This window comes from Pseudonaja textilis, chromosome 3, assembly GCF_049901715.1.
Source record: "Pseudonaja textilis isolate UNSWEBS1 chromosome 3, rPseTex1.2, whole genome shotgun sequence".
Classification (NCBI taxonomy): Eukaryota; Metazoa; Chordata; class Lepidosauria; order Squamata; family Elapidae; genus Pseudonaja; species Pseudonaja textilis.
Genome location: NC_141992.1, coordinates 151,730,312 through 151,748,427, shown reverse-complemented (window position 1 = coordinate 151,748,427; position 18,116 = coordinate 151,730,312). Strand labels below are relative to the sequence as shown.

At 35.8% G+C, this 18,116-nt stretch overlaps 1 protein-coding gene across 2 annotated transcripts in view; it reads right to left on the bottom strand.

The window, feature by feature from the left end:
• LAMA1 (laminin subunit alpha 1) overlaps positions 1–18,116 on the bottom strand; it is a 94,700-nt gene that overhangs the window by 57,957 nt on the left and 18,627 nt on the right. For both annotated transcript variants that reach the window (XM_087931097.1, XM_087931098.1), the window contains exons 4-15: positions 16,082–16,324; positions 12,498–12,677; positions 11,162–11,251; positions 9,291–9,408; positions 8,329–8,507; positions 7,501–7,606; positions 7,180–7,340; positions 5,976–6,116; positions 4,668–4,841; positions 3,848–3,949; positions 1,304–1,515; positions 801–912 (exon numbers count right to left, since the gene is read on the bottom strand). In XM_087931097.1, the coding sequence (XP_087787223.1) occupies positions 801–912; positions 1,304–1,515; positions 3,848–3,949; positions 4,668–4,841; positions 5,976–6,116; positions 7,180–7,340; positions 7,501–7,606; positions 8,329–8,507; positions 9,291–9,408; positions 11,162–11,251; positions 12,498–12,677; positions 16,082–16,324 (1,818 nt within the window). The remainder of the gene's footprint in view (positions 1–800; positions 913–1,303; positions 1,516–3,847; positions 3,950–4,667; positions 4,842–5,975; positions 6,117–7,179; positions 7,341–7,500; positions 7,607–8,328; positions 8,508–9,290; positions 9,409–11,161; positions 11,252–12,497; positions 12,678–16,081; positions 16,325–18,116) is intronic.

Genomic DNA, 18,116 nt, shown 5'->3' with positions numbered 1-18,116 from the left:
ACTGCTATAAATTTCTAATAAGCTTTTATAGACTAGGGATGTGACACAAAACCAAGTTTGAAGGGGAAAAGATGACTGGGTATGCAAATTGGTGCTTTAAAAGCTGCACTGCCTTAATATGCATGCTAAGTGGCTATCTTAGAGTCAGTTATTAGAATTATCTTTAAAGCCAGTTTGGAACAGTAGTTAAGGTGCTACCCTGGAAACCAGGAGACTGTGAGTTCTAATTCCAATTTAGGCATGAAAGCTGACTGGCTGACTTTGGCCATTTCTTCTCAGCCAACCCACCTCACAGGATTATCGTTTTGGGGAAAATAGGAGGAAATAGTATTGCTGCCTTGAGTCATATATAAAAATAATAAAGGAGGGAAATCAATTAATCTTTGGTAGTCTTATTCCCTGAGAAGTACATCTTTATTGTAGATGCCCCACAATTTTGGAATTTCCTAAAAGAAGTAATGACTGTGCATATTGTAACATTTTGGCAATGCTGGCAAGTAACATTTTATTCTCTAATCTATTTAATTTTGATCATATTTATTAAATATGGCCTTTCAAACAAATTTCTTGGGATTTTATTTTGTTATTGTTGTTTTTAGCTGGTGGTCATTGACTGTGCTTGATGATTTTTACTTCTTACTACGAGGTTACATGCTGATATTTTTCGATTGTATTTCTATATATGGCTTCATTGGTAAGTAAATTGATCACGTGATCCCTTTGGAAAACCCATTTTTTAAAATGAGGCAATACCATCACATAACAAATAAATAAATAAATAAATAAAATATTGAAATTACTTCACAAGATATTCCAGAATAACCCTGTGGACATTCACAATATTCTACATGTACAGCTGAAGACAGATCTATAAGATTAGCATTTGCTGTATCCAAAGTCACAGAGTCCAACCTGTAATAACATTAAAATGGGAAATAAATGATGTAAACAATGTATTGGGGTTTTTTTCACTGTGTAAAATAATCCATATGCATAAAATACAAAAATGCAGAGATAAAACTTTGCATTGTTTCTTGTTCTGAATGCATAATTCCACATAAAATACATTTCACAATCTATTATACATTTCAAATTATTTGTCTGTTATTCTTTTACATTTCCTATCACTTAATCCTATTTAACTTTAAAAAATGGGAATCTGATATTATCCCATGGAAAATTAGCACTTTGTCCAAACTTTTGAATATTTTAATAAAAGAACACATTAAATGCTTTTGAGATTCTTTTGTGATTCTTTTGGTATGGCTGAAATATATATATATTAAGCAGATCTTTGTATTACCTATATACAGATTTTTCTGCAGTGTTGTAACTGGCCCTAAGTAGAATACGGGAAACATTAACTAAAACTGTCATCAGTGTGTCTCGATCTATTGACTTCTTTGTATTAAAATCAACAAAGTTTTCAGATATAAGATGCACTGTACTGGAATATTCCTCATATGGTTGCAAAGACAGCCCTTCAGATCTTGTAGAAAGAATATATCCATTGCCCTGAAATGACAGGTATTGTTATTTTATACATTTCTAAAGTATAATTGGAAATTGTTTAAAACTACACTTAATGGAAACCATACAAGGTTCCCAGGATTCCTCTTTTCCCCAAAACCCACACTATCTTTTCCAAACTTTACATTTCTTTTAAGAGTATGTCATATGTTTTGAATCTGAATTGTTCTTAATGGAAAACATCAGTTTCAAATGTCATATATCTTTATCTATATGTCAATTATATTGGAAGTACATCAGGATTTTAAAGAAAAAAAGTATGTTTCAAATGCAAAACCTTCCAGTTTCTAAACTCTGTTCAAATGGGGTGTTTGGGATTTAAAATAAAGTATTCTGAACAATCCAAATTCAAAACATTTTGCATACCATCCATTAAGAAATGCCTAGATCATGAATTTAAACACATTTTCATGGAAATAAACCCACTTAGCCATAAAACCCACTTAACATCTTTACTTTTCCATCTAAACCAGGCTTGTCCAACCTGCGGCCCAGGTCACCTCGTAATGCGGCCCAGTGCCCACCCCAACCTTCATGCCAGAGCCAGCGAGGAGGAGGAGGAGAGGCAGGCGCGGGGCGGGGCGAGGCGAGTGCCAGGCCAAGCAGCAAGAGAAAAGGCGGGCGCCGTCAGAGCGCCACCTCCTGCTGTTGCCCCCGCCGCCACCACCGCCGCTTCTGCCCCGCCGCCGCTGCCGCTGCTGCCCCCGCCGCCGCTTCTGCCCCCACCGCCGCCACCGCTTCTGCCCCGCCGCCGCCGCTTCTGCCCCGCTGCCGCTTCTGTCCCCACCGCCGCTGCCCCCGCTGCCGCTTCTGCCCCGCCGCCGTCGCTTCTGGCCCCGCCGCCACCACTTCTGGCCCCGCCACCGCTGCTTCTGCCCCCGCCGCCACCTCCCCCGCCGCCGCTTCTGCCCCTGCCACCGCTGCTGCCCCCGCCGCCACCCCCGCCGCCGCTTCTTCCCCCACCACCGCTGCTGCTGCTGCCCCCCCTGCCCCCGCGGCGGGGGCAGTAGCGGTGGCGGGGGAAGAAGCGGCGGCGGGGGTGGCGGCGGGGCAGCAGCGGTGGCGGGGGAAGAAGCGGTGGCGGGGGAAGAAGCGATGGCGGGGGTGGCGGCGGGGGCAGCAGCGGTGGCAGGGGCAGCAGCGGTGGTGGGGAAGAAGCGGCAGCGGCGGGGGCAGAAGTGGCGGCGGGGGCAGAAGCAGCAGTGGTGGCGGGGGAAGAAGCGGCGGCGGCGGCGGGGGCAGAAGCCACGGCGGGGCAGAAGCAGCAGCAGTGGCGGGGGAAGGCTTCTGCCCTCACTGCTGCTGCTGCTTCTGCCTTCCAGTCCTGCCTCATCCAGCCGGGCCATTTGCAGGAGGAGAGGTAGGCACGAGGCGGGTGAGCTTTCTCCCCGCCCCCCCCAAAAAAATTTGGCCGGAAAATAAACCATGATAAAAAAACTGTGATAAAAAAACCATGATAAAAAATAAATAATTTTTAATAAATAATTAATAATAAATAATAAAAACATCTCACTAACTTCATTTCCAAATAAATTTAATATGTTAACTATGTTTTCTATGGTTTTTTTGGATGATCAGGTATTGTTACTGTTATTTTATTTTATGTGCGGCCCAAACCAAATTTTCATCTTCTAATGTGGCCCAGGGAAGGTGAAAGGTTGGACACCCCTGATCTAAACCAATTCTCAGTACAACTGGAAGACACCATGAGGGAGAAGACAGCTCTTGGCTTTGAATCAGATGCACTGACAGTGTACACAAATATCACCACATTTTTTTTTTAACTTTAAAGAAAAATTTAAAAGCCAAAAGTCTGTATGTTGGAGGAGATTTCCAAGTTCATTGTTGCAAGGGTATCTTTTCTCAACTCTCTACTAAAGGACCATCTGCAGAAATTCAGAAGACCCTCTAGGAAGCACTGCCAAAGGAACAAGAACTACTACCAGAAGAAGGAACTACAGGTACTTCTCGACTTACAACAGTTCATTTAGTGACCATTTAAAGTTACAACAGCACCAAAAAAGTGACTTATGACCATTTTTCACACTTACGACCTTTGTAGCAGCCTCCCGTGATCATGTGATCAAAATTTAGCCCCTTGGCAACTGGTCCATATTTATGACCATTGCTGTTCCCAAAGTCATGTGTTCATTTTTTGTGACCTTCTGACAAGCAAAGTCAATTGGGAAACTTAACAATCAAGTTACGGTGCTTCACTTAACGATTTGAGGTTGAGGACCACCTGTACTAAGTCTGGAATTTCCTCCCTCAAAAGCATTCAGAATATTTTGTATCCCTGCCCATTTAATACAATTACCTGGATAATAACATCGACACTAGATACCAAGTCACTATCTGAACTGTCCATGGGAATATCGTAAGACACAGTATACTTTAAATAGCCACCAAAGGCAGTGAGCTGAAAGCACAAAAGGCAAGAAATAAAAAATGTTATTTTTTAATCTTATTTTTGGCAATATGAAGATGAAATATAAATATTGCATCAAAAATAGATTTCACCTTTTTAAGATTTCTTATTAAATTATCTGTTAAATGCTAGATTAGACACAAAACAAATCCTAAGAAAAATCTTCTTTTGTATATTTGCCATCACATTCTAACTTCTATGTCTCACTTGACATTTTACATTTACTGATTTTTTTTAATTCCGAGCCTCTTTTTAGTTTCACTATCTTTCTATTACATACAATCGTAAATTTTCAAAAACCAATTCTTAGTTTTTAGAACAACTGAGGTGCCTAAATATAATTATTGTTTAACGTTCATATTGTATCTTGCAACAGTTCTCTGAATATTTCTTAAATCAAATCTTTCCTGTACAATAAGTAAATCAGAAATATAGACATGGGAAAACAGCTACTATATTTAAATGCACGATACTTTTTGCTCACAATATTTGCATCTTAATGCCAACACCATTTTTTTGAGCAAGAGGCAGAGATGACATATATACCAGATTTAACTTTAATGATCCTAATATGGTAGGATTCCTAGGAAAAGATGTCCTATGCTTTTTGAACATTACATTATATATATAATAAAGTGAATATGCAATGCAGAAAACTTTATACATACACAGAACACTGAAAAAAGCACATTTCCTCCAGAGTACTTACTTTATTTCCAAGGTATGATTTAGGTGCAGACCAGTAATAAGGAGGTTTTAGTACTTTTGCAACCTCAGTGTCGTTAATACTTATTTGATGAGATTTATCAAAGTGATCTTCTTGAGGTTGTATAGTTTTTGAAGAATATAGAGTTGTCACCTCCCACCCAATCATAGAAGACACCTTAATAAAGCAGGAAACATGATCAAGCATTCAAGTAATCAAGAAACAGAAAGTGTGTTGTTTGTGTGTGTTTTGCTTTAGCAAAGTTCTATTTTTATTTGGCTCACAATATGATACTGTGTTATGGCAGAATAATCCAAGCAAAACAGAAATCACAGGATAAAGTTTTTCGGTCTCTGTGCGTCCCATTTTCTGTCCGTTCCGATCATTGGTAGGATTCAAATGTTTTTATTACCAGTTCTGTGGGCGTGGCTTGGTGGGCGTGGAAGGAGAAAGATAATGTAAAATCTCCAGTCAGAGGTGGTATTTGCTGGTTCTCTGAACTACTCAACATTTCCATTACTGGTTCTGCAGAACTGATCAGAACCTGCTGAGTACCATCTCTGGTTCCAAACCCCACTGCCCGCGTTGAGGCTGAAAATGAGGTGTGCAGAGGCTGAAAACGGGATGTGGAGGCCAAAACTGGGACACACAGAGGCGGTAATAGGCTATGGCAATCCCTGCAGCCTGAAACAGCTGATTATCAGAAGGTCGATCCAACCAACAATCAGCTGCTTATGCTAATCAGGCTGTGCTGAAGCTGACCAGGCTGTTTGCTGTAAGGAGGCAAATTGCTGGGAGGCAGAGACAGATTTTTTCCCCTTTGTTTTCCTCCCCAAAAGCTAGATGCATCTTATAGTACGGAATGTCTTATACTCCGAAAAATATGGTACTTATACTTAAAATTCAAGCATCTCTTTTACTTTAATTTTTAGTGCTTGGTTTTCAATAGGGAAATTGTATGCAAACTTGTAACTGAACAGTACTTTCAAATATTATAATATATCTCTAGATAATTTGCTGCTTTCTATCATTCAAACACATATAAAGTAGAAGTACGAATTATGTTTTGCTCACTTGGGATCCTTTATATTTATCATTCCATTTCTTAGATATTCTTTGGCTTTTTAGTTTAAACCTAAATTGCAGCCTTTTACACCTAAGTTTTTATTGAGTGAAATAATTAACAGACTAAAACCATTTATGGAAATCAGACTGAAATGGAATGCCTGTCAGGCAAAGATAACACAGGGAATGTTTATGCTTGAAGAAAACAAATGAGATACTAATTGTGGAATATTAGTCATATTATACCTTAGTAGTGGACCATGGAAGACTTTCACACACATCAGAAACACCAAAACAGAAGCATTCAGTGCAACCCTGTGGGTTTCTTTCTTGAAGATTATAGAATCCAGATTTGCAACGGTCACAATTTTCTCCTTCTACGTTTTCCTATGAACATAATCAGAACCAACATACAATAAAACATAGTAGCATTTTTACCTTAACATTTTCTAGAACTTTTCTTCTGAACTAAAGTATTGAATAGAAAATTTTCACCCTTTATATGTTATGTGTCAGTAAGTACTTGTATTTTATACTGAGAATGTCCACATGACAAGCAAAGATACCAATTATCATACTGACTATGCATACTGTGACTACAGGCTCCACATAACTGATGAATGTCAGGTTCAAAAAGGTCAATCTATTTCATGGTCACAAAAAAAAGGTCAACTTTCGCCATTATCATTTTTTGGTTTAAATTCCATTCAATCAGGTTTTTTTTATTTTGGCACTTACAAGCTCAATATTAAGCCTAATGGCAGGGAAATGAAATTTCTTGAAGCTTATAATAAAATCATATTAGAACATCAAAGTCATTATAGATAGTAGATATAAATAATATGTGAGTAAATGTGAGTGGTTAAAAAAACCAACTAATGTATTCCCAAGCACCCCGCTTCCCCACCAATGTTATCTTAATTTGGAATTGCTCTTTCCAAGCCAAAATTTAATCACAAAATCTGATACATAATTTTGCCAGTGTTAAAATGTATGATATACCTGTATCATGTATCTTAGTTTAAATCCCCATCTGGTAGATTTTGGCTTAACTCCAATTAATTGTTAGAATTAGATGTAGGATTGCTATTAAGAAAGAAATTTCTCAAAATAAATAAATGGACAAATTCCACTTTAAAGTGTATTATTAATAAAATTTTAGTACAGTGTTACCTCAGTGCTCATCATTAATTAGTTCCAGGAGGCACATAAGTACAAAAATGCTGAGTACCAAACACATTTTTCCCATAAGGAATAAGGTAGTGAGTCACAAGATAGCCGACACCCACAAGTTCAAGCTTGTACATAAAAGTACCAAACAAATGATGAGTATAAGGACAAAATTTTCACATAAAATGCATTGAGTACCAAATTTGCTGAGTTTCAAAGCAGTTGAGTACTAAGGTACCACTGTATAGTAAATCAAACTAAAAATCAGAGCTATACTTACTTTGCAAAGGCAAGGTTCACTACATGGATCATCATTGATGCTGCCAACGAGGCTACAATTACAGCGTATGCAATTTGGGTAACCTTTGTAGCCAAAAGCACAATGGTCACATTTTTTTTCAGCATACCCTTCCTTGCAATGACATTGACCAGGCTGAATATCTTGAAAAAGTAAAAGAAATACAAGAAAGTTGCTTATTCTTCCTTTATACAGGTACAGCAGTAATAAGATCCAAAGAAACTGAATTGAATTTTATGTTTCGTTGTTTCTTATAGATCCAATACCTGATTTTGTAAATATTGCCTAGACCGTTACTCTTACCTTTTGCGGGGTCGGCATGATTATTATCCTTAACACAGTCAAAACCAAAGGACCCAAATAAATCACATTCACATGGACGGCAAGGATTGTTGTCATAAGGAGACACCTGGAATAAGTACAATTTTTTTAAATTTTTATTAACTGTTTGATGCTACTGAAAATGAATTTTTGTTCCTTTTTAGGAGTATATATGAAGATATGCATCTCAACTGGCAAGGATGATTAGTTATTTCCATGGGATGAGTGCAAGGCAAAAACTAGATAAATGTAAGCATAAATGAGGTAATGTTGAAACCAGCCATTGTGGAACCGGGAAACTCTCTGTATGTTACAGAAATGAACAGAGATTTATTTCTAAAATCATGAGCATCTGTACAACCCTGGCCCTATGGCTTGAGTATGACTCTGTGGGGAAAAGACACCATACAGAGAAACGGGCACAGATGAGGCTATAATAAAGCCAAAGGCTTCGTGGGATTGTTTCTTAAATTGAGAAGGGTACAAAGTCCCATAAGCCAGAAATTCCCTTCTTTTGATCTAATATGTATTTGTAAATGAAGTCTTGACAAATGTTGAGTTTATATATACAGGTAACAGGTATAATAACACAAAATATACATAAGATACTATTTTCACAAATTGTTTGTACATGGCTGGACAGACTTCTTAGTCTTTTCTCAAAGACCGAATCCTTTCACTTTTCCTTTCATTATGAATTCACATGGTTTTAACCACATATTAAATGAACAGTAAAGCTCAAAAAAATTAGATGTCAAGTTTTAGCATTGTTTACAAGTAATGATAAACAATATTTCAGAATCCTCTTACTTTTTGTGGTCTGTAGTAGCCATTACTACACACATCACAGTTTATTCCAGTGGTGTGTTGTGTACAATTTATGCATACTCCACCTCCTCTGAATTGACCAAATATGTTTATACTTTTTTTTTCATCTGCTACTCTCTGGTCATAATAACAATCTTCTGTTTTGTTGTGACAGTTGCATCCTAAAAAAAAAAACCAATACTCTTTTAGTGTGTTTGTGTGTGTGTGTGTGTGTGTGTGTGTGTGTAAATAAGTGAATCAACCAGATAAACAAACTGAACACATTATATTCTACATGCAAAATTAACCTTTTACATAACACTCAATATTAAACATAGATGGAAGACTTTAACCTTCTATTAAAATACATAATAATTAATACCATGTAGAGTTGCCTTATCAGGGAGATGGACATGATAAATGAATGAATGAATGAATGAATAAATAAATAAATAAAATTTTGGTCTCCCACCTGTCACTAATCAAAATAGCTTTATTTGTAAACCTTATAGTAAAAAAGAGTATTATGCTACTAGTGTTTATTTAGTATTCCCAATTTTATTCTAATAAGATTATTGATGAATTCACATCTAATTTTCTATAATACATTTATACATAACATGATATGTTCAGTTTAATAAATCCATTCTATTCCTCAAAACATATAGATATTGGATTATATATTTTATTGAAAGATTAGAATGAAAATTAAAATTACAAATATCTAAATTCTACATGAAATAAGGTGACAGACTGATAAGACTGATAAGAAAAAATGAAAAATTCATTGGTTTTACAAGCTTGGTTTAAATTTTACTACTTATAAATTTTCAGTGTTAGAAATATTTATGCATCATTAAAGAGAATTCCCCATGTCAAACTCATGGTTTTAGTGATGGATGGATTACTTATCTAATCAGTAAAGTGGTAAACTTTTAAGAGATCTGTCATTTAGTACCACATACTTTCACATTTGTTGCCAGCAGAAATAGTTCCAGGTCTCCATGGTGCCTGATGGTAGCCAGGACAACATTCATTACAATTTTCACCACAAGTATTGTGTTCACACTGGCATTGTAGTTTCTACATGAAAATAAATTATAATATGATTCTATTACTAATTACCTTAAAACAAAATTATTTATCCCACATTTAAGAAATACCTGAAATATCCTCTAAGTGTTTAGGGCTGGATAGATTCTTGTGTATATTGTAAGTTTGTACAAAACCTTGGTGTAAAATCTCATCTGTAAGAGTTGTAAGAATCCAATGAAAAAGCAACAATAGCAACTGATAAATACAAGTAGTTCAATAGTATGAACAAAAGAAAAACAAAAGAGAAAGGAAAGGGAAAAGCTTTTAAAATCCAGATACAACAAGCAAAGCTGCTTGTTGATGACGTGGACAGATACCGCTAGGTGCAAATGTGGACATTTATTTAAAAATAGATGTGAGAAACTGAATGACTTAATAAAGAATTGGAGAAAGTTACATCTGTTTCTACCCAACATAGGCTGTTCTGAAAAAAGTGGAGCAAAGGTTGATCTGGTTAGTATTTAAAAGGCAAACTACATGGAAACCCAGGGCTTGAAAGCTGGGGGGTGGGGGTGGGGGGGAAGTGCAGCAGAAGCTGATAGGTCAATGTAGTAATTTGAAAAATTCTTTACTGCTGCTTCTGTCCTTTGCTTATCTGGTTCATTAGAGCTGAAAACAAAGTTCCAGGTGATATCTGATTTGTACCATTGGTTTTCCATATAACCAAAACATTCCATAACTAAAACCAAAACATTTCAATATTTCATAGGATCTAAAATGATATGTCTCTGAGTGACCTCATGATTGGCTTCTCTTTGTGACTTTATATATTTCATTAAACACTACTTCTGTGTAGCCTATTTTGATCTTAACTGTCCATTTCCTGAACACTGTCCTATTTTCCTTCTACTTATAAAATAATAAAAACATTTATTTTCCAGCAATAAATAAAAACCCGTTAAGTTTCATTGTCTTAAAATCCAACTCCCAGTAAAAAAAATGTCACTCTTATTTTACTCCATCTCATGATTCTTCATCACCTATCTGATATTCTGGATAAAACATATTAACATGTGGCGCATGATTGCAGGTAAGTAATTTCAGCATTTTTTTATAAAAATGAACAAATTACCAGAGAGGTAAATTTGCTAGAAGGCAAAAAAGCTAACAATACATCAAAGCATAATATAGGGATAAACTGTAGTATATATTTCATTTACAAAATAATTTATCAGATACTTCAAGCACTTAGCTATGAAAATAATTGCAAAAAAATGTGAAGAGACTAAAAAAATCTAAGATGTTTTAATGATTCGGGACTTTAACAAGTTTTTACAAGGCAGTGTGCTTATGCAATGCTTAGGCATTGTTAACACTTGTCAGGTCTGCACAGCTGTTTGTTTGCAAGCAGATGTTATCTATATATGATTGTGTAACTGTGTATACAAAATAGTTTTATTTGGTAAGGAAGATGTCCAGAAAAGGAAACATAATGCATTTGAACTAAGTCTATACGTTCTTATGTAGCATATTTTCTTAATTCCTATGCAATGTTAAAGCAATCCACTCGATGTCTGTTCCTATTCCTATAAGCTTTTTTGGATTTGTATATATTTGTTCACTGATTTAAAAGGCCCTTTAATTCATGTAAAGTTAATATGATATAAGACAAAGAAAAGTGTTAGAAATGCTATCATTTCAATAAACAGCAGACAATCATATTATCTTTCTAAATAATCTTGCTTTTCAAAAAGGCCAAAATGCACATTTGTCTGTAGGAACAAGTAAAAAAAAAACGTACCTCTGTGTGTTTATCCAAAGGACAACTTCGAGCATGCCCATAACAAATGCACATGCCTCCAATAGAGATGTCTTTTATTGAATAGTAATACTAAATAAAGCAAAGTTTGAGTCATTAAGTTTAATGCATTTAACAGAAACACAATAAGCCAATATTCATTAGAAAATAATGATGCATAAATATTTAATTATAATTTTTTAAAAATCCAGTTTCTAAATTGCAATTGACTTCAGTTAGAATTTACACATAAGGTTTACATGTGAAAGTCTTCATACACACACACACACAAATTACACTGATCAGTCAGGGCATATTCTTATGTCATATTCTTACGCTAAATCTAAAAATCCCTACAAATAACATAAAACTGTTCAAGGACATACATATACAATAGAACACACTATATTGTATGCACTCAGATTTACATGTGTTCAAAATTAAAACTACTTTAATATACAGAAATATTTTTAATAAGATTGGTTTTAAAGAAAGTTTAAAAAGTAACTATATGTCTTCATTCTCACAGAAATGAAACAAGAATAGTTTTAGCAGGGTTATGGCACCTGTTAGGTTAACCTAATTGTAAAATAGTATTAGACCAGAGGTGTCAAACTCGCGTCGTCACAGCGGCATCATGTGATGTACCAGAACTTTTTTCCCCTTCACTAAACCGGGCAGGAGCATAGCCAGTACATGACACATCTGGCCCTCAGGCTGTGAGTTTGACACCCCTGTATTAGACCCTTCAGATAATGCTACTTCACCACTGTTGTTGCTGTTCTAAAACAAAGCACTGTTCACAATATATCATGACATCAAGATACTACCTGTATTTTATATAAAAGAACATTCAGTGCATAAATTGAGTATTTTTGCAGAACAAGGTTTATGAGCTAATTGTCAGCATTTTTAGCATGGTATCATGCTCCTTGCCTAACAAGTTGGCTTCAGCAATCAGTTCTGTATTTGAAGAGCAATTCTTGTTTACTAATATTTAATTAACTAGGTAATAAACAAATTGACCCCCAAAGAGCTCTAAATCCATACTTAAACCCCTTGCCATAGTTACCAAACAGATAGTTGACTAATATGGAAGATAGCCCATGTGTCATCGCATCACCATATATGCTATTTTAGCATATTAGTGTATCACAGTACTCCTAATTTCCAGGAATATTATTTGAAAAAGCACCCCATAAGACAATGATAAGCAAGTGTCTTAATTCTTCCATGCTGAAAAATAAACAAGTATTCTGGATTTTAGCCTATTTTAGGATAAATTCCATCAAGGCAGAGATAACAGGTTTCAAGCACACTGATAAATGAACCGGCTTACCCTTCTTGTAACAATAGGATCAACATCTTTAGGATCATGGTGACTAAGGGTCATGAGATCAGCATTAAGAGTTCTTATCCGCTGCAATCGGAGACGGATATATCTTGCAGAGGTAAATTCCAGTAATGCTGGCGAAGGGTCATCAGCACTAGGTCTCCCATTAATCAGTGATGTGTGTATCTAAAAAATAAGACTAATTTAATTATAAGCACATTGTCCATATCTGTGTAAAAATAACTGGTGTTTCCTCATTCATAGGCTTCTGTAGGAATTTAGAATTATTTACCAGCCAATGAGCTTATAGTACAGAAACAAAACAAAACAAAAAGCTTTTGTATGCTAGCAAACAGGTCAAAAGAAAAATGGTGAACAATCAAAATTTTGTGACACTCAGGCCAAATAGTGCTTTATTTTCTTATTTGCAGTTTGTTATACATAAAATTCTTTCTTTTATATTTGCTTGTTTAAAACTGCTTTTTCAAAGTCTTTTTTTTTAAAGCAAGAACTCAAGAACACAATAACAGAACTGGACTGATCTGCACAAGATTTACCAAATTCAAATTCTATTATGTTCACTGAATACCTCCTCTCACACACACATCCCTTACATTCCTTCTTAAAGATGTTGAATCAGCTGTCTGTATCTCATACAAATTCTTTTTTTTCTATGGGGAGATAAATTCTGCCAAGAGTGGACCTCCCCGGAAATTTCTAACTCGCAATCCTGACAAATGGCTGCTTTAGAAGTTTGAAAAAAGCACTGGAAGATCAGCAGTCCTTGACCTGTTACTAACTAACAGGGGAGAATCAAAGGAATAAACAGTGTGGAAATGCAATCATGCTGAACTTATGGATTTTACAGGACACTAAATGTGCTTAAAGAGGTATTCAAAAATATCCTTCAAAAATATAGATTAAAAGAAACCCAAGAACAATCCGCAGGACTGCAGGATCCCTCAGCAAAAGGATATAATAGGAAAAGGAACTTTAAGGTAGGTAGCAATTCCTAAAAGGAAGGTACTAAAAGCAGAACGGGAAAAATTCCAAAGAGGAAAAAAAATATGAGAAATGGCAATAGAATCCCACAGCTCAAAAAAAGTCTAATGCAAAGTTGAAAATGAATGACATATGAGACAGAAAAAGGGACTAGTCACTAAGACTATAGGCTATAGAGAAAGCGCCAAGATGTATGCAGAGCATATTTCTTGTTTTTTTTTCCATATCCCTTTAGCAAAATTGGACATTGGAAGTATGTATATTTTCTTCTTTGTAACAAAATAATGGAATGCATTCCATCTGTGCATATGTTTGCATGTGTGTGTGTTTCTGTTCTCCTCATCTGTTACATCAGTATATGTGCACTGGGAAGTTCAGGAAGAGCTATACTTCATGACCGTTCATTCAGTAACTATTGAGAGTTTCAGCAACATTGAATGAAAGTTACTGCTGATCCTCAAACTTCTGGCTGTTGCAGTACCCTCCTGTTCACCTGATCAGAATTTGGGGACTTGACAGCTTGCCTGCACTTATAATCACAGGAGCAATTCAATGCCCTCAACCTGCTGTGAGCTACCGAGCGCTCATGTGAAGCAGCCTGAACAACCAATCTGCGGATTTCAACATGTTGAAATTGCAGACCCTGCAAGGCTTTGTAGGATGAAGGCTGGGCCAAGAACAGAGGACCTACAGGTAGACTCTGCTGTTACTGGGCTCACCTTCACCCCTCACTGAAGCCTGCTGAAGGACTTCCAATGTGATATGCAGAACATGCTTTGGCTCTCCAAGAAGCCTTTGTCCCTCCACTTCCTACAATTCTGCCACCACTCTGAACAATGTCTTCTTCATAGCCTCTACCCAGGGAAACACGACAGCCTCTCCAGCCTTGCCTGCAACAAAGCATGCCATGCCTCACCATCCTGTCCCACTCTCTCACTCCCTTGTTGGGCCTGGCAGTCTCCCCTGTGCTCTGCACGGCTTGCACATCTCAGGGCTGCCCCCCTCATCTGAATCCCTGGCCAGCAGCAGCAGGAGGATGAAAACAATGAAGTTGACAGCTGGATTTTTGTTTAAATAATTTGAGAACTTAAACCTGCCTTCTCCTACTTGGATGCTCTCCAGATGTTGACTTTAATTCAAAGAATTCTCCATGATATAAAATCTGTCTGGAACGTATAGACGCTAATTCCATTTAACTTTAAAAGTCAGGAAAGCATTAAACCCAGTTAAAAGTCTAGTAAAATTTCCTAACATGCTTTATTCTAAATTTCTTTCAATTATGAGGATTAGAACAAATGTTTCAGCTCAGGAAACATCAGAAATATCCAGCAATCTGATATCTCAATTTAACGTTGGACCATGCTTGTAACTGGGCCTAAAGCAGCAATTTAGCATTTACTAAATTAATGTTACTAGTGTTTTAGTTCCAAATGCATACTCTTTTAAGGAAAATTTTAGATTTCTTTTCTAGTAACTTTGTATTGAAGTCAGAGTTCTATCTGCATTCATTGTAGGTTAATTTTCAATGCACAATTTCCTTATAAGATGGGTTGCTTCTCTGATCTATGCCAGATAGCAAGTATGAATAGAGCTGCTTGAAAGGAATAACAATCAACTGTTGACCTGCCAATGCCAGCTCTTTTGATCAAGCTCTCCTTGAAATGATGCCAACAATTATTTCAGAGTTCAAGCTGCATACAGTCATTTAGATTTTTATTCCAGTGTGTTATTTTTTTCCTAAAGCAATTAAACAATTTTATTAAAAACTTTCTCTACAAAACAATTGAGATCCAGCTAAAGGAGAATATACATTTTATCTATTGTGTTATTTATGAAGCTTATCAACTGTCCTATTTTTATAAGCAAACAAACTAGACCTCAACATTTGAAATAAAAATGTAAGTGTAAAGAAAAACAACATAATCAATACAAATAAAAATCATTTTTATAAATTCTGAGAGCGTACAGACAAATTTGCATCCTTTAGGAGAAAAATACAAAAGAATTGTAACCAGAACAAGGCCCTTCCCGTTTATTAGAAATAGATACTGGCATTTGGTCAACATCTTCAAAGGGGCTCTCCAAAATATGGAACAGGTTCACAGCAGAAGAGGTATTTTATCCCTCTGATAAACACCTTGAATTATGCCTAGAAAACAACACCCATTATAGATTTTTCTATAAAGACATATAATCTCTGTACTTTTCCTTTTCTGGGTTAGCAACCTCATTGCAGTACTTTGCATTAATTTCAAATTCTAAACATTTTTCAAATACAGCACCATACAATGTGTTGCACTAGTTTAGTATCAAAACAAAGAATAATTTCCTTGTTCAGATACTACCAGATCTGTGGAATTCTACTTCAGAGGAGACTAAAAGTGTCCCCTGCAAGAAGTGTTTCATAAATTGGAAAGCTTTTGATCCTCAGAAATTAAACTTGCCTCAGTTGCTACTAATGATGGATAAAAGATGGGTGGAGGAAAAACAGAATGAACTTTTCAGCAGAGAGATTTTTGTTAACGCCTTATCATTTTATTCCTTCCACGGCCACAAATAATAGGCACATGAACCAAAAGAAAACATACCTCTCCGTGCTCAAGTGGAACAAGTTTAGAATAATAGGAAGTGCATATCACTTCATTGTCTTTCTTATATGTAGGAGGACCAAGTCTTGGTGTCACGTTGTATCTGGTTAGACACTCGGTATCGCTAATTGCATAGTATTGCCAGGGGCTGAATTCAATACCATTCACAGAACGTTCCAAAATCCAGTTTCCGGGCCTTGGAGCATTAGCAGCTTTTATGATGATGTAAGCAACTTGAAAGATCTAAAAATAACATAACAAAAAGGACCAATCTTTTATCAGAAACATGTCCAAAATCAGGTTTACAGGCTTCAGTAACATGCAAGGCTACTTCTTTTGATTATATAATTTATTATAGAAATACTTTGCATTACATTTCAACTGCTGATTATAGTTCCATGAGTGTTCTTTATACAGAGTTCAATTTAATTTTGATCTAATTTTCAGACTAAAAAGTTACATATTTTTCCCATCATATGAAACCTTTAAAACCAAGCATTGAGGGAAAACAGAATTAAAATGTAGCATCATAAATATAAAACAGGAGTAAAGGCTGAAAATTAAATTTTAATTTAAAATTTAAAAATATTTTAATATTACTTGTTTGTGCTAGCTTATAGGTCCATGCTAAAAGGTCTCCTTCAGATTGAATATATACAAAGATATATGCAAAGATATATCTTGACATTCCTAAAAATTTAATTGTAATTTAATTTATAAGATTTATTTTAATTATTTATTAAATATATTTATATGCTCCCACAATAAAAAATAATTCTCAGGAACACCATCAAAATACACTAAAACAAGTCCATGTGAAAGTAAAACACAACATTTACATGCCCTGATAGCAAGAAACAGTTTGATTATTTAAATCATGATTTTCTCTTTTAAGTACTACAACATATATTTTTAAAAAGCTTGATCTAACAGACTGCCATTTAACCATAAAATATCTAATGAGAGCCATACTATCCTATTTGTGTGATTTAAGACAATTATGGGTCTGGTAATTCTGTAATTAGGTCTGTGTAACTCTGCAATTGCTTATTTACATAATTTCTAACATAATCAACAAATTGCAAATAATACAGCATCATAAAAGTACCAGTTTAAATTTATACCAGTTTGCTATGTATAAGTAGTTTCCAGCAACGATATTATTTCATTACTCAGGTGCAATATCTGAGTTTAAAAATGTGCATAATGCAGCTGTAGTATTTCAAAATAAATTTCACTTCTAATGTTTTCCCACTACTTGTGGGAAACTGAGATCCCTTAGGTACCACAGCCTATCATAATGTAATAATTGCATGGAATAGGGGGGAGCTTTTATTTCAGTGCTTTCTTCAAAGGAAAAATTTCTCATCTTAATATATTTGATACAGCTGTGTATGCCATGTTGTATCTTTTTTTTAGGTTTTTTAATGCAGGTGTGCCTTAATGAATAGGCCAGGGATGCTGTGATTATGCAATGATGAATATTTTTTTCCTAATAAATTTAAAGTGTGCACATCCTTAATATTTAGGAACTATCAGAATTAACATTCCAGCTGTTGTATGTTAGAACTCACTAAGCAAATACTTGTAAATGGTGTTTTTTAATTCTACTTAATTCTACTTTTCAGGGGACAGCAGGGAGAAACGGCCAAGAATGTAACCTGCAGTAATACTTCTATGCAATCAGGGGTCCTTGGTGCTCCCTAAGTTTGGCTGTTTTAGTGAAGACATTTCATTACCAGACTAGGTAACACCATCATCACGAGCACTGATGATATTACTTAGTTCGGGTAACGGAATGTCTGCAAGAAAACAACCAAGCTCAGAATGCACCAATGACCTCTCATTTCAACCCTGAGCTACAAATATTCTCCTTTATTTATTCTATGCAATCACCACATATTTCAGGACTGAATTTTTCTACAGTGACTCTGAACTCATCTTTGTCTATGCACAAATTTTCTGAGTTAGTTATTGATTTTGATACAGTATTTGCAAATCATCAGGAAACAGTTGGAGCTGAAGTGCATTACTG